The sequence below is a fragment of the Podarcis filfolensis genome (genome assembly GCF_964270895.1).
Source record: "Podarcis filfolensis genome assembly, chromosome: 5".
Taxonomy (NCBI): domain Eukaryota; kingdom Metazoa; phylum Chordata; class Lepidosauria; order Squamata; family Lacertidae; genus Podarcis; species Podarcis filfolensis.
The window spans coordinates 91,488,646-91,512,166 of NC_139608.1; the positions used below are offsets into that span (position 1 = coordinate 91,488,646).

General features: G+C 41.7%; 1 protein-coding gene and 1 long non-coding RNA gene across 6 annotated transcripts in view; one reads left to right on the forward strand and one right to left on the reverse strand.

The window, feature by feature from the left end:
• Window positions 1–21,540, forward strand: part of LETM1 (leucine zipper and EF-hand containing transmembrane protein 1) — a 32,578-nt gene extending 11,038 nt beyond the window's left edge. Inside the window, exons 6-14 of one of the 5 annotated variants that reach the window (XM_083615612.1) lie at window positions 1,076–1,279; window positions 1,612–1,731; window positions 3,163–3,294; window positions 4,992–5,171; window positions 6,338–6,490; window positions 10,541–10,675; window positions 11,823–12,013; window positions 14,036–14,174; window positions 14,730–21,540. In XM_083615612.1, coding sequence (XP_083471738.1) covers window positions 1,076–1,279; window positions 1,612–1,731; window positions 3,163–3,294; window positions 4,992–5,171; window positions 6,338–6,490; window positions 10,541–10,675; window positions 11,823–12,013; window positions 14,036–14,174; window positions 14,730–14,879 — 1,404 coding nt within the window. In that variant the 3' untranslated portion in view covers window positions 14,880–21,540. Of the gene's footprint in view, window positions 1–1,075; window positions 1,280–1,611; window positions 1,732–3,162; window positions 3,295–4,991; window positions 5,172–6,337; window positions 6,491–10,540; window positions 10,676–11,822; window positions 12,014–14,017; window positions 14,175–14,729 lie in introns of all 5 variants that reach the window. The other 4 variants (XM_083615611.1, XM_083615610.1, XM_083615613.1 and 1 more) reach the window with 4 other exon arrangements.
• On the reverse strand, window positions 6,629–7,492 carry LOC310763626. The gene is made up of 2 exons (XR_014548733.1): window positions 7,434–7,492; window positions 6,629–7,222 (listed from the first exon to the last, which is right to left on the reverse strand). It is a non-coding gene; the product is annotated as an uncharacterized lncRNA (long non-coding RNA).
• Window positions 21,541–23,521: the final 1,981 nt, after the last annotated feature.

Below are 23,521 nucleotides of genomic sequence, written 5' to 3' on the forward strand. Positions count from 1 at the left end.
TGGCTTCCTGGCAGCAGGGGTGTTGCTGTTTACCGAGAGAAGGAGAGGCTGGGAGGTCAGCATGGTGAAGCAGCTGCACTGACCTCCCTGCTATTTTCCCCCTTTCCCTCCTGGTAAGTGGCAGTGCTGCGGTTGCCAGGAATCTAGCTTTGAGCCTCTGTTCCACTGGGCAGGTCACTTCTGATTATCACGGAAAGAAGGGTCAGATCCATGCCATACCACATTTCCTCTGTGCATGTCTTTCAAATGAAAATGATAGACATTTAAAAGAGAACTGGAGGATAGGGGATCCAAATACTTTGAACTGCTATAGGTTACTTTAAAAATAGATAGCTTCAGATTTTTAAAAATGTAAAGAGCACATATAGTGTTCTTCCATGCATGAGCCCCCATTTTCAAAACTGTTGAAATACAGCTTGTCCAGTCTGGTTAACAACCAATTTAAGATGACAACACTGCTTCATTCAGTACAGCTAATTCAGTACAGCCTTCTTCCTATGCGGAGCAATGCATGGAAAGCAAGTTTATGGCCTGCCCCACTCAAATGCGTGCTTGCCTTTGTCCAGCTACAAAACATTCAGACTGGAGTTGGGGTAGTCAGTGATTGCCACCTGCATTGCACCACCTATTCTCGGTGTATCAAAAATCTAGCAGCAGTAGCGAATAACCCTTTTCCTTTTGTGTAGAGGCTTTTAAGCAGAGGTCGGGTAACAACCTACCATGGATGTTGTAGCTGTGAACTTCCTGCTTTGGCTTGAATTGGTCAACGAGGGTGGGAAACCTAAGGCCTGTGTTCTCTGGACCTGCTCTGCATCCTCCTCAAGTGCCTGGCTGGGATGCGTACTTGAATGGTGGCAATTCTTCTTGCTTGTCTGATAGAGAGAGTTATATGTAGGTGCTATGGCCGTTGCTTCAAAGGAAAACTGACGGCGTCAGGATTTTTCACTTGATTCCAAATTACATAAGTGTGGAGTCATGAGACTGAGACTTATCCCATATATTATTAAAGAACTGCACATTTCTTAAATAAAAGTTGAGGGAATGTAGCTTTATAAAATGTGTTTTCTACTTTCAGATCCGTGAAACTGGTGAAAGACCAAGCAATGAAGAAATTTTACGATTCTCTAAACTATTTGAAGATGAGCTAACCCTTGATAATCTCACAAGACCTCAGTTGGTTGCTCTCTGTAAACTGTTAGAACTTCAGTCAATCGGGACAAATAATTTTCTTCGTTTTCAGCTAATAATGAGGTTGAGATCTATAAAAGCAGATGATAAAGTAAGAGAATTTCCTTTTGCTACAAATTTTCCAGTTGCTTCTGTTGTTTCTAATGGCTTTTAAAATTAAGCAACTGCATTGTGAAATGCAGAATTTCATTCATCTGGGAACGTTGTGTCTTTTTCACTGTTAGATTTGCTATGGGACAGCTATAGTCTTACCACGAAACATAGAACAGTTGATTAGAACATACTTGGCAGCCCTTATTTGGCACTAAACTGAATTCCATCCTGTAACGATATCCTGCTTTCTTGTAATGATTGTATTATTAGGTGACAAAGATAATTTCTTCACAGTGATTAGTATAGTTATTGATATTTGTGTCTGTCTAGCTGATCGCTGAGGAAAATGTGGATAGCCTGACGGTTAAAGAGCTACAAGCAGCATGTCGTGCAAGAGGCATGAGAGCACTTGGCGTAACAGAAGACCGTTTGAGGGAACAGCTTAAGCAGGTACTGATGAAGAAAGAAGGGGCATGAGCTTCTGATCACCCAAAAGCAGCTTGTGCTGTGTGTGTTTTGGCATTGCCTCTTGGTCCTTCATTTGTGATTCGAGGACCCGCCTCCCACTCATGAATAATAAAGACACGTGGACACAGTAAATTCGGGTTAATGGGCTAGAAAAGGCCACAACTTTATTGATTACAGCATGTGAGAGGTATTGGCTTAGGCATTGGACCAACAGCAAATTTTGACTCCACCCACTCGGAGAGGGGTGAGTCTGTCTAGGGTTAACCACCAGTAGGGGGAGCCTGTTGATGCAAATACAACCATAAGCTCTCCCCTGATGTCACTGGGGGTCGTGCCATGGCCTCCAGCCACACAGGGCATCGGACAGGATCCACGACCGCCGGATTCCTTTAATGGAATACCCATAAGTGAAGGCATAGGCGATGGCCACACCCTGCCCTTCCACACACCAACAACACATTCCAATGCCTAACCGCCAAATACTGAGAAAGTTGTGACGATTGCTACGAGGTAGGCGAAAAAACCAAGAGGCCGGTGCCAATTTGCCAATTTGGAAAAAACTCCTACCAGGCCCCCTAGGCAACCAGGGCGACCAACCATAGGTCCATAGCAAGGTCAAGCGAGAAGCTACGCACTAATGGGAGTGGTGGGTGAGTAATTTGAAGAAATCCGGCAGCGCAATGGTGGGGAAAGCTGGCGCGGCCGCATTTGAGCGGCTAAACCACGCCCCCAAGCTGCCACCTGATTGGGTGCCGTTCCAGGGGGTGTGGCGTGCCAGCGACAATGGCAGGCAGGGGCCGGAACTCCCCCTGCGCATCGCGGGAATCAGTTCCCGGTCACAATCCCTCCCCTCCAGGAAGAGGACAGGTTGTACCAGAAGTAATGCATTCAGCATTAAACCTAGAAATGTATACTCTATTCTGACCAAACTAAGCTTCCTAGAGCAAAGGCCTTCCAACACTTCCAGAGTTGACGCCTGAGCCACATAGCCACAAGAGGGCCATGAAAATTAGTGTCCCAAGCTTTTTAGGCTCGTCTACCCATTGGTTGCCAGATGTGAACTATGTTGTCATTTTTTCTGCTCTCCTACCCTGCTGTCGTAACTTTCCAACCCTCCTAGTCCTGTGATGTCCACAATCTTTGCATTGAGCAGGTATGTTGCTATGAGGCAAATATACTTGCCACAAACTCATATCAGTGTCCCACACTGAGTTGTTTACCTAGGAAAGACTATCTGTTATCAGATATCTGTTTAACCTGATATTCTCCTGTCCCAAATCCTTGATGAGCAGCACTTTTATTCAGAAGTTCACTAGTAGTTGAAAAATAAATGGATTAAGGTTGATTTACCCAGTTCGTAAGTTTGGAGTGCAGAAAGATGTACTGTTCTAATACTTTATCTTTTAATTGCAGTGGTTAGACTTGCATCTGAACCAGGAAATCCCAACTTCACTGCTTATTTTATCCAGAGCTATGTACCTTCCAGATACTCTTTCACCAGCTGACCAGCTTAAAACAACTCTGCAAACACTACCTGAAAGTGTGGTATGTCTTATTTAAATTGCAACTACATTCTGTTAATTCTAGTGCTGGGGATGTTCCACATTCTGAAGACTTTTCATCTCTTATCCAGAACAATGCTACTTGTTGATTCACTGCAAATATGCACCGTCTCATTTCTCATTCATGCTTTAGCATTTGAATATAGATATCTGGTTGATATTGCAATTTATTTAAGGTTGCCCTCCCTTAATGCACAAATTTAGCAACTGAAGTTTTTTCCACGCCTTTTCTCTGTGGTGAAGAGAAGCTGCACTGGGTTAATTTTTATAAGTCAAGCTAGTAGTCAGAGTGCAGGAGCAGGGCAAGTAAGTGCATATTGACTCATTAGTAAGACCAGTGCTTTTTTCTGGGGGGGATGTAGCGGTACAAATACCCCTAAACATTTTGTGATTCTTTGTACTTTTGTCCATTTACTGTATTTATTTTTCCCAATTTGAACTATAAAATGGTGATTTTCTTGAGTCAAAAGGAGAGTACAGTGGACGCTCGGGTTGTGAACGTGATCCGTGAGGGAGGCACACTTGCAACCCACAGCGCCACGTCTGCGCACGCATGGGTTGCGATTCGGTGCTTCTGTGCATGTGCAAGCGCCGAAACCCAGAAGTAACCCGTTCTGGTACTTCCGGGTTTTGGTGTGTCTGTAACCCGAAAATGCGCTCCCTGAAGCGCCTGTAACCCAAGATATGACTGTACCCCCAAACATTTTTTTAGAAAAAAAGCACTGAGTAAGACCTACTTTTAGTCACCTAGCTGAGGTTGGAACTATGTACTGCTTTTGTGCTGTAGAGTGTGCTTATGGTGATTTACAAAACCAACTGTTCTTGTATCATCCTTTACAGTTCTTTGGATGGTGGATTGATCCCTGATGTTCAAAGCAAATAAAAGAAAAAGCAGATATTAGAGAGGATTAATTTATTTTTTGATAAACAGTATAGCATGCAGGACATAATTCATCCCTTACCATTATTTTAAAAAACAGAATAAGAAAAAACCTTTTGGCCCATCTTTTGTTTACATTGCTCAGGGAAGCTTGGAACAGTTAAAACAAAACAAACTAATGATAATACTATGAAAGCAAAGGCAGGCTTGTTTGATAATATCATTTTTAAAATGCAGGTTCATCACTCATGATGAACTCATGAGCCTTGCCTGCTGAAATTTAAAAGAATTTTGAGTAGGTGTTGCAAAACAGCAAATTCCATGATCTAAATCAGGCATAGGCAAACTCTGCCCTCCAGATGTTTTGGGACTACAATTCCCATCACCCCTGACCACTGGTCCTGTTAGCTAGGGATGATGGGAGTTGTAGTCCCAAAACATCTGGAGGGCCGAGTTTGCCTATGCCCGATCTAAATCACATATGTAATAAAAGTTTGCTATTGTCATTTATCTGCATTAGTTTTCCTGTGTGATGTGGAGTAGTGCTAAGGGTGTTAAATAACTGACTGGGATATTCTTGGTTCAAATCACTGGTTGGCCCATTTTGCACTTTTAAGTATTACTCTTATTGCACCCTGTGTGAGTAAGAAGCATAGGATTGGTTGGAGTTTTCTTACATTGTAGAATGCAGAAGTAAACAGCTAGACCAGACTGCTAGTACTAAGTTTACTCTTCTGTTAAAATTCCTATAGAACAGTGTAAAATCTGGAAAGTTGATTGGTTTTTTATTTTTGTTTTAGGCCAAAGAAGCTCAAGTTAAAGCGGCAGAAGTGGAAGGAGAAAAAGTGGACAATAAAGCCAGACTGGAGGCAACCCTTCAGGAGGAAGAAGCTATTAGGAAAGAAAACCAAGAAAAAGAATTGGAAAGGCTGTCAGACGCTGCTGAGAAGGCCAAAGAGACTCTTCAGGTCGCTGAAAGGGTAGGCTCTTTAAAAAGGCACGAGTATTGGTTGTAAACGCTTTACTCCATCCTTATTTAAAATTGCCTTTTTCCCCAGTCTCCCTTAACTGTCTGTGAAGTTGATTTTGCACTTTTTCCAAATGGGCAACTTCCAAATATGTAATAAATACATATAATAAATACATATGATGGTCACGATGCAAAGGGGCACTTGGATGCATACATTTTTTTCTGCAACTGTTTCAGAAGCTTAATCACACAGACCAGGGGTTTGATATGTAAAAGTAGGGGGAAGTTGTAAGCTTGCACTGGTTACGGGATATTTTAAAGCACTTCTTATGCCGAACTCCCAGCTGTTTTTTAATTAAAAAAAAATGGTTCACTATAAGGGCTCTAATTTTTAGTATCACAATTCTGCACAAACCCGTGACCTTCTATAATCCTTTGCGAAAGAGGAAAATGTATGGTTTCTACCCCCCCCCCCCAAAAAAAAAATTGAAAGGAGTTTAGTGTTACAGGAGCTGCTGCTTGTAGAGTCTCTTCCTACATACAGTGGTACCTCGGGTTAAGTGCTTAATTCGTTCCGGAGGTCTATTCTTAACCCGAAACTGTTCTTAACCTGAAGCACCACTTTAGCTAATGGGGCCTCCTGCTGCTGCTGCGCTGCCAGAGCACGATTTCTGTTCTCATCCTGAAGCAAAGTTCTTAACCTGAAGCACTATTTCTGGGTTAGCGGAGTCTGTAACCTGAAACGTATGTAACCTGAAGCGTATGTAATCCGAGGTACCACTGTATTGCCTTTCCAATAATGATCATTATATTGCACATACAGAAGCAACCTGGCCCCAATCAAAAGCTGCTGGCAGAATTCTTTCCCCTCTCTCTCAGCAAAAATTATATCATTGGGAGGGGCATCAACCTGTACCACTACCCAGCGGATCAAGAACTCCTCCTCTTTCCTGCCCTTTCAGCTACCCTGCAAATGCAGACATGAAGGTGAAATGAAATTAGTCCCACTCACCAGCCAGAGACAACAACTGATATAATTCCTTCTCTCCCCATCAAGAACATGTGTTGGAACTGTCAAATGCCATGCATAGAGCTTCAAAGGTGGAACTTGGGGTCGTGTTCAAAATGTGTTTTTAAATTCCGGGTTTCATACGATGTTGTCACTTTGTGTTTTAGAAGGAGGTGGATGCAATAGATCTTGATACTTCAGCTGTCCATATAAAGGAGAGCAAGATAGCTGTGGATACCGAACAAGAACTGGCAAAGGTGGACTTGACCCTGCATTCAGAGACTTTGAAAGATACAGCACCCGTATTGGAGGGCATCAAGGTGAATAGTGGGCAAGGCTGAGAGCGAATATACTGCAACGCACCACAATACTTGCCATGTTGGGCTGTTGCAAGATTAACTCTCATCCAAGAAAATCAATAGATTTTGTGGAAGAGCTGCTGTTGGGTTTTTAAAAAAAATTACAGGTGTTTTTCATTTGCTGAACATTGTAAGTGGCTGAAATCTGGGGACATAGTTAGCTACTGTGCAGGTGACAATAAATCAGGACTACGTTTTGGGTCTCCTGTGTAAATTATGCAATGAACAGTGACTCTGGGGTGGTTGTTAATTCTGTCTAAATTAGCTAATGAATCCAGTTATGAAAGATGCAGATTCACACTAAGTGTACGCCTGTATATACCAATATTCAGTTAAATTTGCTTCCATTCAGAGCTCCATGTCTGTTTCATGGTGCCCAAGATCTCTTGCATTTTTGGGTTGCTTTGAAAGATCATTTTGGTGGAGGTTGCAGAGCTGCACTGCACTTGAAACAAGTTTAAACTTCTCCAAATTGTCCATTAAGAAAAAATATAGGTACAGGCTCTCTACTATCTATGTTAGGGATGGAAACCTGTAGTCCTTCATGTGTTCCTGGACTATTATCTCCCATAATTTCTGCTCATTGGGAGTCCAACAAGGCCCACACATTCTAAGCTATAGATTTTGGGAAGCCTCTTTGCTCAAGAACTGGTTAAAATAATTAAAATAAGGCTGGTTAGGCTACAGTGGTACCTCGGGTTAAGTACTTAATTCGTTCCAGAGGTCTGTTCTTAACCTGAAGCACCACTTTAGCTAATGGGGCCTCCTGCTGCCGCCGTGCCGCCGGAGCCCGATTTCTGTTCTCATCCTGAAGCAAAGTTCTTAACCTGAAGCACTATTTCTGGGTTAGCAGAGTCTGTAACCTGAAGCGTATGTAACCTGAGGTACCACTGTACTTCCAAACCTGAGTGGTTAGGAGACTCTCTCTATTCCTTCCACTAGTCTTAATATTCCCCAGTGCAGTGGCGTAGCGTGGGGGGTGCAGGGGGGGCCGGCCGCACCGGGCGCAACATCTGGGGTTAGGGCAAATCCACGGGTTAGGGGGCGCAAATCCACGGGTTAGGGGGCGCAAATCCACGGGTTAGGGGGCGCAAATTACTTGCCTTGCCCCGGGTGCTGACAACCCACGCTACGCCACTGCCCCAGTGAAGAGTATATTGACTTGAAAGAGATCTTCATTTGGTATTTTTCATTTAGATTCTTCAGCACCCACTTAAAAAACAACAACAGTTGTGGTTTTGTGGGTTAATCCTGCCGGCTTATCTCTGTTTCAACAATAGCAAGAATTCACACTTCTTTGAAATGTACCATCTGGGTTAGTAGATATGGAGGATTTGACATGGAGGTTTCTGTATCATATTCTTAACTAGATTGAAACAAAAAAATTTTTCCCCTTCCAGTAGCACCTTAAAGACCAACTAAGTTAGTTCTTGGTATGAGCTTTCGTGTGCATGCACACTTCTTCAGATATCTGTGTGTCTGAAGAATATATATGTATCTGAAGAAGTGTGCATCTGAAGAAGTGTGCATCTGAAGAAGTGTGCATGCACACGAAAGCTCATACCAAGCTCATACCAAGAACTAACTTAGTTGGTCTTTAAGGTGCTACTGGAAGGAAAAAAATTTTTTTTTGTTTTGACTATGGCAGACCAACACGGCTACCTATCTGTAACCTTAACTAGATTGATTAGCTTTTTCTAATATTTATAAATTAATCACAGTGCATAATATATATTTGCTCTTGTTGTGTAGTAATCTTGTATAGTATAGTTTAGCATTCTGTATAGCGTACTTCATGGGTAGCCAACTTGGGCCCGGAGGCTGTGGGAGATTGTGGTTCTTCTGAAGGTCATGTGAACCTAGTTATGGCATAAAAAGTGACCCTATCAACTAGTTTGCAATTAACTTGTGGTACATTTTCCAAAAAGAGTTGGCCACCACTGGTGTACTTCATAGCTTATAATTTAGTAATTGTGTACCTCTTGCATAGAAGTAGTCGTAAGAACATGGATGTCTACTTATTAGTTCTTGTTATTTTCATGCTGCAAAGTTTGAGGCATGGCTGTGGTGGCTATGTGTTAAGGTTAGGAATGCTTTTTTATTTCTGGAACATTGAAAACTTGAACTTTAAAAGCACCTACTAGAAGTAGTAAAATGGCTTATGAGCAATAGCATTTCTGTTAAATTCTAAACTCTGATGTGCCCAGTAGTTGTCTTAGACACAAGTCTGTGTTTCTCAAAGTTGGGCCTCTAGCTGATGTCAGACTACAACTCCCATCATCCCTAGCTAGCAGGGCCAGTGGTCAGGGATGATGTGAGTTGTAGTCCAACAACAGCTGGAGACCCAACTTTGAGAAACACTGGTCTAAGTGATCCTCCTGTGATGTCACTTGGCCTGGAAACTTCTATAAGCTTGTGGTAATTCTAGGATTCTCCCCCCCCCCCTTATTTTAGGCTTTAGTATTTTGATGAAATTTCTTACTGGAAAACTTAATGTGCCTCTTTCCCCACAAGCACTATCCTTTACTTTTTCTAGCAAATTTCCATCTTCTCCTCTTTCTCAGCCCCCAAGAAGCAGGCTTAGTTATTCTAGGCAGTGCGGAGAAGAATAAGTACTGACAAGAAAAAGGCACAACACAATTGCTGCCTTTTCTCTCTTGCAAGTATTAAAAAATCTTGTAGAAGATTGTTTCATGGAGTCAGAAACTATATACAGATCTTCAGACTTCCCCTTTTGCCCAGAGAGGACTTGGCCACTGATTGTGCATTCTCTGGTTTTCATCTCAACCAATAGCATTTGCTTTTGAAACCCTCTGGGAGTGTAAAGGAAACTTGTATGTTGGACTTTATGCATGAGCCACATAAGAAACTGTTACCCAAGAAAATCTGCAAGGTATCTCCAGAAGATTTTGTAACGATGGCTTCCACCTTCCTTAACTTACAGCTACATCATACGTTACATGAACAGCTTTTGCAGTCCAGATAAGAGAGCAGGTACACTGTTGAAAGGGCAAGTGGTTCATGCAGGTGATAGATGCAACTTATGTCGCACATATAAAACAATATCTAGACATAAAGGTAAAGGGACCCCTGACCATTAGGTCCAGTCGTGGCCGACTCTGGGGTTGCAGCACTCATCTCACTTTATTGGCCGAGGGAGCCGGCGTACAGCTTCCGGGTCATGTGGCCAGCATGACTAAGCCACTTCTGGAGAACCAGAGCAGCACACGGAAACGCCGTTTACCTTCCCGCCGGAGCGGTACCTATTTATCTACTTGCACTTTGTGCTTTTGAACTGCTAGGTTGGCAGGAGCAGGGACCGAGCAACGGAAGCTCACCCTGTCGCAGGGATTCGAACTGCCGATCAGAAGGTCGGCAAGTCCTAGGCTCTGTGGTTTAACCCACAGCGCCACCTGCGTCCCATATATAGACATACAAGGGGAAAATAGCTTTTTTGTCCCCATTTCATAGCTTTCTGAATCCTGTTCAGCATGGAGATAAACCATGCTGGCATGTAAAGTGGGTGTTGTCTGATAGACATGGAAAAACTATGTCACAGTGGTGCTTTTTCAACAGAGCCCGCCACCTAAGCACATCACTTCTCTCTGTTTTGGTTGGACAAGATGATTGCACATCTCACAGCTTGCACTGTGTCTGTTGCATTTGTGACGGGTAGAAGTTTGGGAGTCTGGGTTGATTTTTCACTCAGCCTGTATATACTGCATTAAGCAATCCTATTAATTAGGGGTCTGGTTATTTTAAGATCATTTAACAGCTCTAATATAGGACAGGTAATTATAATCCTGTGCTATTAGTATCGTTTATCTATACACATCTTGATGATCAGAAAGTTCTGGATTTCCCATGGAATTACACTTATTTTATTTTTTTTATTAAAAAAGGTAAAATAAAGATGTTGAAAACATAAGAGTAGTTCCAACTGTTTTCTGGAAGAGACACTCTCTTTATAACAATTATTTCATTTCTCTCCCTCCCCCAATATTTTTTTAGGGTGAAGAAATAACCAAAGAAGAGATTGACTTGTTGAGTGATGCTTGTAGCAAACTGAAGGAACAAAAGAAATCGCTAACAAAGGAAAAGGAGGAGCTTGAGGAGCTCAGAGATGATGTGCAGGAGTATAGTGAGGTATGAATTTTGAGAGTGTCCTTGGCCGTGTCATAACAGGGCTGCCGTGGTGGGGATGGCCACTCAGTAAACCCCTCTCTCACAGAATGCAGACTAGTGAGGCTGAAAGACAAATAACTTTTCCAAGCACCTGAGTACAAGCAAGAAGTGAGGTCTGAACCCCCATAGCTTTTTGAAGCCACATAATAGGAAGATTGTCACAAATCAATCTCTTTAAGGCCACACCAGACCCCCTTCCTTGAATCCACCAGCTGCTGTGATAGTGAAAAGGATACCCATGGTGGTGGCCAGCTGCTTCTTGTTGCTCCATGTTGACCATAGCTGTCAACTTACAGATTTGAAAATAAGGGACCAGCAGCCTCAAAAATAAGGTATCAGCAGCCAAAAGAAGCCTCAAGCGGTGGTTCCCACAGCGCAGCAACCCGGCAAAGGGGATGCAGCAAGGAAAACCACTGTCACCTCTCTGCTGGGAAGCGCTGAGCAAAGGCGAGTCCCCAGGCAACACGGCTGATTTGATCGGCACAAAGCATGCAAGCTGCACCCCCCAGTCATTCTTAGACTCCTTATTGGGTGAGCAATGCAGCCAAGCAACACAGTTGGAGCCTCCCTCCTCCCTGGCCGGCAGGGAGGGAGGGAGAGGAGCTGCTTCCTTTGAAACCCAGGAAATTTAAGGGACATCATCAATAAGGGACAGCAGCGGGAAACGGCGCTGGGATAAGGGAGTTTCCCACCAAATAAGGGACGGTTGACAGCTATATGCTGCTCCTGAAACCCAGAGGTTCAAAGAGCAGTGAAGGGCTGTACTGCATGTTGAGTTCCCAACAGATAGGGCTTCAAAGCATATCACCTGGTGTGATTGACAAGCGAGGTGAGCTTGCCAGGGTTGAGAAAAACGTTTCTCACTCCTGCTGTAGGGGATGCTTAAGTGGAGAACTACGTAGCCATTCAACAAGATACTTTAAAAAGTAGTCCCCAGGAATAGGAATACTGTATTTAAAAAATATTCCTAACTCTCTTTTGTCTTACCATAACCTTGATATTCTGCAGTTGTCTTTTGGATGTACATGCAGCATCCAATGTAGCAGATACCTCTGATTTTTGCTAAATACTATGGTTTTATGAACCATGTTTTTGGTTTGATCCTCAGGATTTGCAAGAGATCAAGGAGTTGTCTAAGGAGGGAGAAGAAGAAATAGTTGAAGAGTCTAAAGCAAGCAAGAGATTGACTAAAAGAGTGAACCGAATGATTGGACAGATTGACAAAATTATCACGGAGTTGGAGACAGAACAAAAAGTGGTGGATGGACAGCTGGACAGTAGTGCTAGCCCTCCCATTGGGTAAGTGTCAGGTGATACAAATAGGGGATTGTGAATATGGGTTGATTCCTTTGCAGAAGGAAGTGCTTCTCAGACTTTTTCAATCTGAACTCTTGCGTATCAGTTCCAGAATATTTACATGGATAATTTATTCTAATCATAACATAAATAGTGAATGAGACCAAGTACATGCTTATTACAAAACATATACAAAATCATCTAATACCAAATGTTATTTCCACTTCAATTTTATTGATCTGATTATTCCACTTAAAGCATTGACTCCTATGATTTTGTCTAATCTTTTAACGCCACCTGAGTTGAATCTGTCCACGTTCAGTTCCATTAGCTGAGCCCAGGTTATGTGAGAGGGACTCCAGTATCACCAGAGAGGGAGAAAAACAAATTCTATCCACTCTTCCATGCATAATTTTCTACACTTGTGTAATTTTGCCTCTTCCTGACCTTTTCTCTAAACTAAAAATCCCAAATGCTTTAACTTTTCCTCTTTGGGGAGCTGCTCCATCCCCTTAATAATTTTGGTTGCCTTTGGAACCTTGTGATGCTCCACAACATGGAATTGCCCACAGTATTCAAAGGGCAGTTGCCCCATAGATTTTTTTAATGGCATGATGAGGTTGGAGGATGGATGGCGGCTAACAGATTGAGATTGAATCCTGACAAGACAGAAGTACTGTTTTGGGGGGACAGAAGACCATATAACACTGGTCTTGAAAGACCTACGTTGGCTCCCAGTACATTTCCGAGCACAATTCAAAGTGTTGGTGCTGACCTTTAAAGCCCTAAACGGTCTCGGTCCAGTATATCTGAAGGAGCGTGTCCACCCCCGTCGTTCTACCCGGACAGTGAGGTCCAGCGCCGAGGGCCTTCTGGCAGTTCCCTCACTGCGAGAAGTGAGGTTACAGGGAACCAGGCAGAGGGCCTTCTCGGTAGTGGCGCCCTCCCTGTGGAACGCCCTCCCACCAGATGTCAAAGAGAACAACAACTACCAGACTTTTAGAAGACATCTGAAGGCAGCCCTGTTTAGGGAAGCTTTTAATGTTTGATGTATTACAGTATTTTAATATTTTGTTGGAAGCCGCCCAGAGTGGCTGGGGAAGCCCAGCCAGATGGGCGAGGTATAAATAATAAATAAATAAATAAATAAATAAATAAATAAATAAATAAATAAATAAAAATAATAATTATCATCATCATCATCATCATCATCATCATCGGCCCATATTTTCTACCTGCTTTATCTAGATTTGCCCTTTCTGGGAGAAATCTGATGTGTGTTTTTTTTAATAAAAAAAACCTTTGCCAATGACCTAGCCGCAATAAGTCAACACCTGTTTACAATATTATGCCTTTGTCTGGAATCAACTCATGTTGAAATATTAGGAAGCATTAGTTTTGGTTCTGGTTCCCTGTAATTCATATACTAATAACTCTCACTAAATAAGTAAAAGTAATTTATGATGCTTTTTTTGAGCTAAATTTTAATAATCCCAATCAAAATTACTACAAGACAAATGTAAGGGATGATATGCCATCAAACAAGTAATTAAAAAATATGTTGCTTCTAAATAGTAGAAAATAATGAAATGTAAATTATCACTGGTTCTCAAGCATCTCAGAAATCACTGGCGTTCCTTGAGATTTAGCAAGATTTCTCTTAAGACTGGTCCTTAGCAGGACTTAGACCTTAACATTTCTTGAAATATAGTAGTGGCCAAGCTGTTTTCTCCTCCAAAGGGGATTTGTTGGGTATATATTTCTAAAGTCCTGAAGCAGAATACTTCTTAGGGTTATAAGAAAAAGAGGTAGGCTGTACTGCCTTTTTCTGAAAAAGCAGGTTACCTCATAGGTTCTGTAGTAGCATGTCTTGGTTTATTTCAGTTTTTTAAATCAAGCTGAATATAAATGTGCCGTCCCTGGTTTTCAGTATGGAATATGGCTGGTGCCATATAGTTTTATTATTTTTTTTGAAAACCCCTTGAAGTAACTACTTGCTGTATACAGGTTGTGTTTCCCATTTAGGGAGAATATCATCAGTATCAATGAGCTTATCAATGTGATGAAACAGATTCAGAAGATACCAGAAAGCAAACTAAACAGGCTTGCCCAAGCACTAGATGAAAATAAAGATGGAAAGATTGACATAGATGATGTTTCCAAGGTGAGTCTGCTGAAGAATGTAACCTGTTTTGTTTAATGTTTGTTATTTGTGTTGTTTAAATAATTTGTTTTAACAAATTTAAGACTTAGAAGAAGAAAAAAACCTCCCTTAAATTAATTGACCTTAGAATGAAAATAGTTTGGCTTAATTTGTGGCAGTATGGTGCATTCTATGGTTTGGATAATTGTAAAAATGTGATATAGATTCAGAGTTTATAAACAAAAGTCTAATTGATGTTGAATAATATACAAGTTTATAAAATCAGAGCAGTATCAAAACAATTTTCAGTCTTCTCTTCTCCAGGGTAAACGTACCCAGCCCCCTTGTATTGTAATTTATACAGACTCATGTCAACAACAATCTTACTTCTTTGGAAAATACCACACTGTCCTTTTGGATTCAACACACTATTTTGAAATTGGGTTGTGGTTGACATTACAAATCATTTTTGGCATATATACTTCGGTTATTTTCCTCCTTAATTGTAGAGTTTCATAAAAATTGTGAATAAAGCACAACGTAACATGCATTTAACATATGTTTCTATTTGCATAGGTGGTAGAACTCATCGACAAAGAAGATATTGATATTTCTACTAACCAAGTTGCAGAGATCATGTCACTGTTGCAGAAAGAGGAAAAACTAGAAGAAAAAGAGAAAATTAAAGAAAAAACTGAGAAGGAAGCTCTAGAAGTCAAGAATTAATGAATTAGTCTTCAGTTTGATTTCAAGGCTGAATGAAGTGGAACATCTTATGTTACCTTGTCCAGCACCTCCTATCTGTGAGATGATGAACATTATTGATTATAGGTTAATCAGGAAATAATAAGAAGTTGGGTAGGCAGAATGAAACTTTTCCCTGATCAAACATGGGCAATTTATCATTCCAGGAAGATGATAGCAGTCTTGGTCTTTAAATAATGTATTCCTCCTTGTGGAATTTTGTGTACTCTTTGGTATTCTGTAGTGATTCAGTACATTTTATTGTCCCCAGATCATGATACAAATTAGGAATTTCCTTGCATTGTGCAAGGAATCTACATTTTTTTTGTTAAATAATATTATGTATACTTGGCATGCAGTTATTCTTCCGTACTTGGCAAAGAGGTAAAATTCTGTTCAGCAAAATTAGCAGTATATAAACCATCCGAAAATATCTTAAATTCCCATTATTATTTTTTAATGAAGCTTCAAAAGGGCTTATATAGCAAACACATTAGTTCTGAAAGTGCTGTCGTTGTGTTGGCCTAGCGCACCCTCCAGAGTTACACTTTTAGAACTTTAGAAATTTTTAACATGCTCAGATGCTTTAAAAAAAACAACGAAACACCACCCCACACTTTGCCAGCTTCTCAACACTAAATAATGTACGTGCAGAAAATTAAATATAAGGGGGATTGCAGCAATATCCCACTCAGTTCCTTTCTCTGCTTTATTTTTCCCCATACTTCTGCTACGCTCTCTCCGGTCTCCCATTGCAATTTGTGATAGGAAATCCTATCAGACTTCTGTCATTTTTAAAACCACAGGGCAACCACCAATCTCAGCAGCTGCATTTCTCCAGATCCCTACACACCCTTTTCCCTGTGGATCTGAAGGCTACGTAAGGGACACATAGGTAGAGAGAGGGGAGGGCCCTGAAAGCTTTTATGCCTTGACTGAAGGCAGTCACCCAAGCCACCCCTCACTCACTTCCTTAAAGATGCCTTTAACCCTAGCAATTAAAAGACTTCTTGATGAAGTAAACTGCATTTTTTTTGAATTAAAACGAGGAGGAAACCAGACTTTTAAACATTTAAACATTTTGAAAGTGCAGCTCTGTATGTGTGTCTTATTTATGTGTAAAGGAAGTGTCCATTTGTGTTGACTATTTTTGTTCATTGGGAATTGTGAAAGTCACACTCTGTGCGTGGAACATCAGCACAGATCTGAAATGACTGACCCAGTTAATTAGGAACATGGTACAAAAATAACCTTTTCACTGCATACTTCAGGTTTTCATTTGACCTTTTTTGTTATCACCTCGAGTCATTTAGTAGTAGCAGTTAATTGAGCTGGATATGAACACTGTTTTGGTAACTCGAGCTTTAAAATATTCATATTGGCTTTTCTCTGTTTTCCAATGGGGCTAAGGATGCTCTGAAGCCAATTTCCCAGGAAGCAATTCATTCTGAAATCAATGATATTTAGTTTGAGTAGCTGGCTTTTTGAGATGTAGTGCAAAGGGCTGCATGTAAAGGATGCCTTTCTGGAGAGGAAAGGAACCTGGATGCAACTCAAAGGACTGCTAAGCTGCGGGTTCCTTGTTGTATTGGGTTAAACATTCTTTTTTGTAACCAGTGGTCCAAGGGAAAAAATATTTGTCACCTTTCATAAATTGTAGTTGTGGTATTTATGGGTGGCAAATATTTTTGACTGTCTGCTGATGGAAGAAGGTTATCCATAGCAAGGTGGGGAGGTAACTCCTGCAAATCTGACCCATTTCTCTGGAGGGAATTTTCAGGGAAGGAGGGAAGTAGAATTGCCCTGAACTACTTGGCTTCCCTGTCTAGCCAACTAATTTTCTTCCACCAGTGAATGAACAACATTGGCTATCACCCTGTGGTTCCAGCACTTGAGAAATAAGTTGCATGAAAAAAGTGTTCAGTTCGGGGATTTTTTTCTGTTTAGATGTCAGGATATTCAATAATTTCGGTTCATCATCCGACAGCTCACCTATGTCCAAATTTATTGCCAACGTCCTGTTTCTATCTGTGTCCTTTCAATTCCCATTGATTACAGTTGACTTTATACAGGTACCAAAGATATTCTGCAAGTGCTTGCTTTCACTTTTGGCAACTTCTCTGTTACAATTCCTTTAAATTTAAATTGCAGGTAGTTTTCTGCCAGGACTGCTGAAGCAATACTTTGCTGCCGTAAAGATCTCGTTTTTTTGTGAATGTCAAGCACAGTGCAGGGAAAAAAGCATGTGGTGGAATTTGGATTTGAAATGATACACTTCCGTAGAAAGTTAAAATTCTCACGTTCTGCATGATGGACCATGATTACTGAATTGCATTTAGCAGCAATGTTCTTGGGGCAAATTGGCAAAAGGGATCAAAGGTGTGTGGTATACATGTGCAATTTCGATTAAAAGATGAATCATGCAGTGGGTAGCATAGTAGGTGGCTGAATATTTATTAATACAATTGCACTTTATGACCCATGGATTTGTTGTGCCAGCAAAATTTGTTAATAGGGCACTTGTATATTTGTATCTCTGCATTATTGCAGAAGGTGTTGGAATCGAATGTCAGATTTATAATTTAGAATGTGAGAGAGATGTTAAAGCAGCCACACAAAATTTGTTGTCTGCATGCATAATATCAGTAACTTCAGATTAGGAAGGTGTCCATGGTGGACTTCCATATCCTGTTTAGTAAAAGACAACAACAATACCCAGTAGTGACAGTTTGGCTCCCCTGGTCTTGATTTTGAATGAGCTTCCATCAGACTAGCTAATTTGGGCTTGATTGGGCTCGAATGCGAACTTCATTTGTTTAAACTCAGTTCTGTTCTGAGTGAAGACGCTGTTGTACTCCTTGTGATACCAACCACTTGAAGGCCCTCCCCACTGTACCCAAAACCAGACAACAATGGAAACAAAATGCAGTTGGTAGGATCCACTTGAGGCATCAGTTAGACTGTTGGTGTGGCTGCAAGAACAGCCTGGATACAAGCATTTAAGGGAGGGAGGACCTATATCATACCTAAATCGTTGTACTCAAGGTGCTGGCACTACAGTGCCAAACATCTATTGGGAGTCTTGGACTGGGTCACAACCCTCTCTCCTGCAATTATGGGGAAGGGAGTAGCTGCGTCTGGAAGGAATTGCAGCTGAGGCTGTGCATTGCGAGGTCCACCTGAAGCTCAGAGGGTGTTCAGACTCCTCTTAGGAAAGGCGTGAGTGTTTCCCCACTGGGAAATTTACTTTTACCCCACTTTTAAGGTTCTGTGCCATCCATAATGCCCAGTAATTTCCTCTCTTTAAACAGGACTGGAGGAAAATGAGCTAGCTTTAAGGCATTGTGTACTAGTGGTGGACTGCTGTGCTAAATTTCTGAGAATTCTTAAGAGTTGCAAGTTTTACTTAGAGCTGTACTTTTGAACAACGGGGGGGGGGGGGGGCGGGGGAACCGTAGCCAGTACTTTGAGATATTCCTGGGGTGTTCTTTGCCAGTTGTTCTACTATATTTAGACTTGGGATACCAGAAAGGGCATTTATAGTGCAAGGTGTTTTTGTACCTGTGATTTGATATAGTAGTGTTTGTTTCTTATGAGGTCTGAAAGGTAAAAGGCACAAGCTATTTATAAAAATAAATAAATGCAAACCCCTTTCTCATGGAAAAATGTAACCCAGGATTCTAATTCAGGGCTGACAAGTGGGAACTTTCAGGTTTCTGTATGAGATTGCTGTTCATTGCACAGCATCTATGGGTTGCATCCAACTCTGTTTTACTCAGAATAGACCCACTGAAATGAATCTACTTAAGTCAGTCCTATGGGTTTCAGTGGGTCTTCTCTGAGCGTGACTAATGTTGGGTACAATCCCATATCTGGAATAATCATGTGAACATTTTTAGGTTCCAAATATATTTTTCTACAGAAATGAATTTGCCGTGTGATGCTCTTGGATACAGTCATACGTAGTGATTGGTCCTGGTTGTTTGTATTGCACCAATTGTTTGAGGGGAGAGACGAGTCTCAGGTTCACAAAATTGATGAAATTTGTTCCCTCTGATGGTCTTGATTGCTCATCATGTTAGGAGTTGGCAATTAATTATCTTCCCCTCTCCCACTCAAATTAATTTAGTGATTAGATGAAGTAGCTTAGTTTTCTTGAATAGCCAGGAGTCCATTTCCCCCCTGTAGTACACATTGTGGTATGAAATGCCTAAGCTGACTCATGAGTGTATGGTCCTGTTTTATAGCAAAGGATGAGACAAGACCAGAGGTGGTCAACTGGCAATGCTTGGACAAGATTAAGCCCCCAAAACCAATTTGTCTGGTACCTAGCATTTTAATCAAGAGGAGGTAAATATTTTGTCCGCAATTTGCCCTCTAAGGAATAAAAAGTTTATTCAAAGTGGTGTTGGGTGGGAGAGAGAGAGGGAGAGTAGATTACATTTTAATGTTGCTTCTTTCCTTGGGTGTCACATAGTTTGTGCCATTAAAAAAAAATGCAAACTCTGCCGTGGAAATGCCTATCGGAAGGCAGTTTATGCTGCTTCATTATAATTGTATATAATACAAATTCATAAAGCTACCCTATACCATTGCTTCATCTAGGTTAGTATTGCCTACACCAGGGCTAGCCAATGTGGTGCCCTCCATTTGTTTTGGTCTTCATGTTGGCTACCCCAGATCTACTGGGCACTGTCCTATCCTGAAAAACGCACTTCGCACATAGGACTGCCATACGTTATCTTCTTAAAGCCAGAGTTATTTGCTAAAATAAGTCATATTTGAGGGAATACTATAACATCCTTTCTTCATGGAAGGTAGTTCTATGAGCCGATTCCTATTTTACATTTACCTAGTTTGGTAGAGCTTTTACGTCAAGTCACACGAACGTGTGCTTGTTCCTCTGACGTGCTTGAAAGCAGCAACCGGGAAAGGATCGGACTTGCATTTTCAAATATTATAAAGAGATGTGCACTTAATTTTGCACACGCCTCTCCCTTTTAAGATTTGATGGGAAGTGTACACATTTGAGAACTTGTAATTTGGTACAGATATCTAAATGTAGACACTGAATTGACTCAAAGCAAATACCAGTGATCAGCTGTAGTCATCCTTCACACTATAGAATGGTGATCAATGTTTCTGCATTTAGAGAACACTTTCCCAAACTGATTTGGCAGTCAAGAACTGCCTTGATCTGTCCTTGGGTTCGTGCACTTTCTCTCTCTTTTCCTGTTGGCTTCTGCTGTAGTCTTGCACGTACCATCTGCCATAGGACACACCTCAAATGAAAAGGCCAATAGCGGTGGGGAAGCCTTTTGGAGACGCTTCTCCACCAACATTGATCTTTATATTGAGGGATCCATGACAAGTTTCAGAGAAGTCCTAGAGTTCCCTGGGACATGGTTTGAAAATGCCATGAGATGGGACTGAACGAAGGAACAGATTCCACAGAAACAGCCTATGTGTCTCTTTCCCCTTGTGCTTTTGAAATTCCAGGGTTGGGAGTAAGAGGAGAGAAACATCTTGCCACTTGATTCAGTGAACACGCACACACAAAATTTGGCTTCAAGGGTCTTGAGGAGCTGATTTCTCCTAATTTTTCTAAACTGTTTACTGTTAAACTGAGAACGAGGGCGGCAGAGCAAACCGTCAGTCTTTTATTTCATATCAGGATGGCTTAGGCAATGCCTATATAGATGCTGGCTTGTACATCATCTTTGAGGGACCGTCTGATGGATGATCCAGTTAGGGGTCATAAGGTTCCAACTCTTATTACTTCCGTTATACCTTGGTGTATGTCTTGGGATTGCATAATATATATTTTCTTAAAACCATAGCTGTTGACAAGGGATGCAAGTTTCAGCTGCTGTGACATGTACATAGAGGTCCTTGTGTGGTTAAAAAGGAAATACCGGTCTTGCTTTGGGAAGTATACTGCACTCCATTGTGTGTGATACTGAGACAGACACACACAACTTGCAAAAATCCCCATAAGACTTTATTCTGATGCATGCAAATCCATAAGTAGATGCCTGGAAAAGCATAGTTTTCTCTAAATAGTAGATGCTCATGTCCTGTTAAAAGAGTATTCTGGAAAGCAAAGTAGCGTGGCAAAACAGGCTAGCAGGCAGGCATCACTAGAGCTGGGAAGGCCTGGAAAAAACCTGGAAAAATTGGAAAAAAAAGCCCAGGTTTTCCAACGGCTTTGAAAAAAAAAACCTTTTTCCAGTTTTTTCCCCAGGCCTTCCCATTTCTAGGTGCCACACTAGCATATAAGGATTTCACATTAATCATGAGAATTGCCCTGTTGTTTTTTCTAGAATGCAGATATACTGTCTCTGGAAAAGAGACTTGTGCCACCATGATGCAAGATACATGTGTAATTAAATCTAAATGTGCAATGCTAGTGATGTTTTTGTGCTTTGATGTGTATAAAAGAACTTTTCTACCTTTTTACGGTTAAATTATTACACAAAGCCCAGACATTATGAAATAAAAGTATACTTATTCCACCTTTAAATGTTGGATTATTTATTAACAAAAGAACAAATCTGTCAGTACTTGTTGATCACTGCAAACAGAATACATTGCTTGCTTCTTAATGTGCAGCAAAATAAAACTGGTTAAAGTTTTTGATGTACGCATTTTGCTTTTTTAAAAAATAATGTTAATTTTATTTCATGCCATCTTCCCTAAATGATCTGGACAATTTTGCTGATGACGTGGAATGCTTCAGGGTGGTAAAAATGAAAGATTGTGAGGAGCTGCAAAAGGAATTCCAAAAACTAGATGAATGAGCATAAAAATGGCAAATACCTCGGTTTACGAACTTAATCTGTTCCGGAAGTCCGTTCTTAAACCGAAGTTGTTCTTAAACCGAGGTGCACTTTCCCTAATGAGGCCTCCCGCTGCCAGTGCCCTTCCAGCGTTCGGATTCCATTCTTAAACCAAGGTAAAGTTCTCAAACCAAGACACTTACCGGTTTTGCGGGGTTTGTAAACCAAATTGTTCTTAAACCGGACTGTTATTAAACTGAGGTACTACTGTATGGTTCTTTGTAACCAAGTGTAAAGTATTGCACATGTTGAGAGTGGGGAATACAGTTGTCCCTTGGATCCCAAACGCCTTGCGGGTTGAACGTTTTGGCTCCCGAACACCGCAAACCCAGAAGTGAGTGTTCTGGTTTGCAAGCGTTCTTTAGAACCCAAACGTCTGACGCAACTTCTGCAGCTTCCAGTTGGCTGCAGGAGCTTTCAGTAGCCAATTGGAAGCCACACCTTGATTTCCGAACGTTTTGGAAGTCAAATGGACTCCCGGAACGGATTCATTTGACTTCTGAGGTACGAATGTGACTTCATATGTTTGCATATAGGCTCTAAACTTGGAATGACTGACCAATAATAATAATAGTAATAATAAATTTGATTTATACCCCACCAGAGCCGGGCTCAGGGTGGCTAACACCAGTAAAATTACAATAAAAACATAATAGGATTCCCCCCCCAAAAAAATACAGTTTAAAATGCAGCCTCATTTTAAAAGTAGCCCATAGATCAAAACCATAAGGGAAGGGAAACATAAGGGTCAGACTGAGTCCAAACCAAAGGCCAGGCGGAACAGCTCTGTCTTGCAGGCCCTGCGGAAAGATGTCAAGTCCCTCAGGGCCCTAGTCTCTTGTGACAGAGCGACTGAAGGGGGGCACACGCTAGGATGCCAGGGGTGGAAAGGGCCAGGAATGGCTGGAGCCCTGAACATCACTCTGACCTCGATGCACTAGGCTACATTCCAATCACGCAAAAGGAGAGAGGTTTCTACACCTCCACGTGTTTCCATCTCTCCATGCAGATGCATCTTAGCCAGCCAAATGCATTGGAAGAGGGGGCAAGGTCTCTCTCTGGCCTTTAAGGGCCATATTTGGCCCCCGGGCTACAGGTTCTGTCCCCCTGCTCTAGAAAAAGTCGCTAGTGGCAGTTTCAGGTGCAGTACTCCTAAATCTGTACGGTAAAGGGCCCCTGACCGCTAAGTCCAGTCGCGAACGACTCTGGGGTTGCGGCGCTCATCTCGCTTTACTGGCCGAGGGAGCCGGTGTTTGTCCGCAGGCAGTTTTTCCGGGTCATGTGACCAGCATGACTAAGCCGCTTCTGGTGAAACCGGAGCAGGGCACGGAAACACCGTTTACCTTCCCACCGGAGTGGTACCTATTTATCTACTTGCACTTTGACGTGCTTTCGAACTGCTAGATTGGCAGGAGCTGGGACTGAGCAACAGGAGCTCACCTCGTCGTGGGGATTCGAACCACTGACCTTCCGATCAGCAAACCCTGGGCTCAGTGGTTTAGACCATAGCACCACCTCCTGTAAAGGGGGAATCAAACATACCATGTGGCAAGAACTTCCTGTATAAAATTAAAAATTATTTATGGATCAGTCCAAGACCCCAAACTGCCCTACCATAGCACTCTGCTGCGGGCACCAAAACATTTTAATTTTCTTTTGATTCCCCCCACTTCCTTATATGTTTTTTAGCACTGACATTCTGTCGTCTAGTTCTCCTGCACAGGTTAACTTTTGCTTGAAGCTGATACATCTGGACAGATTTCTTACCTTCACTAGATGGCACTG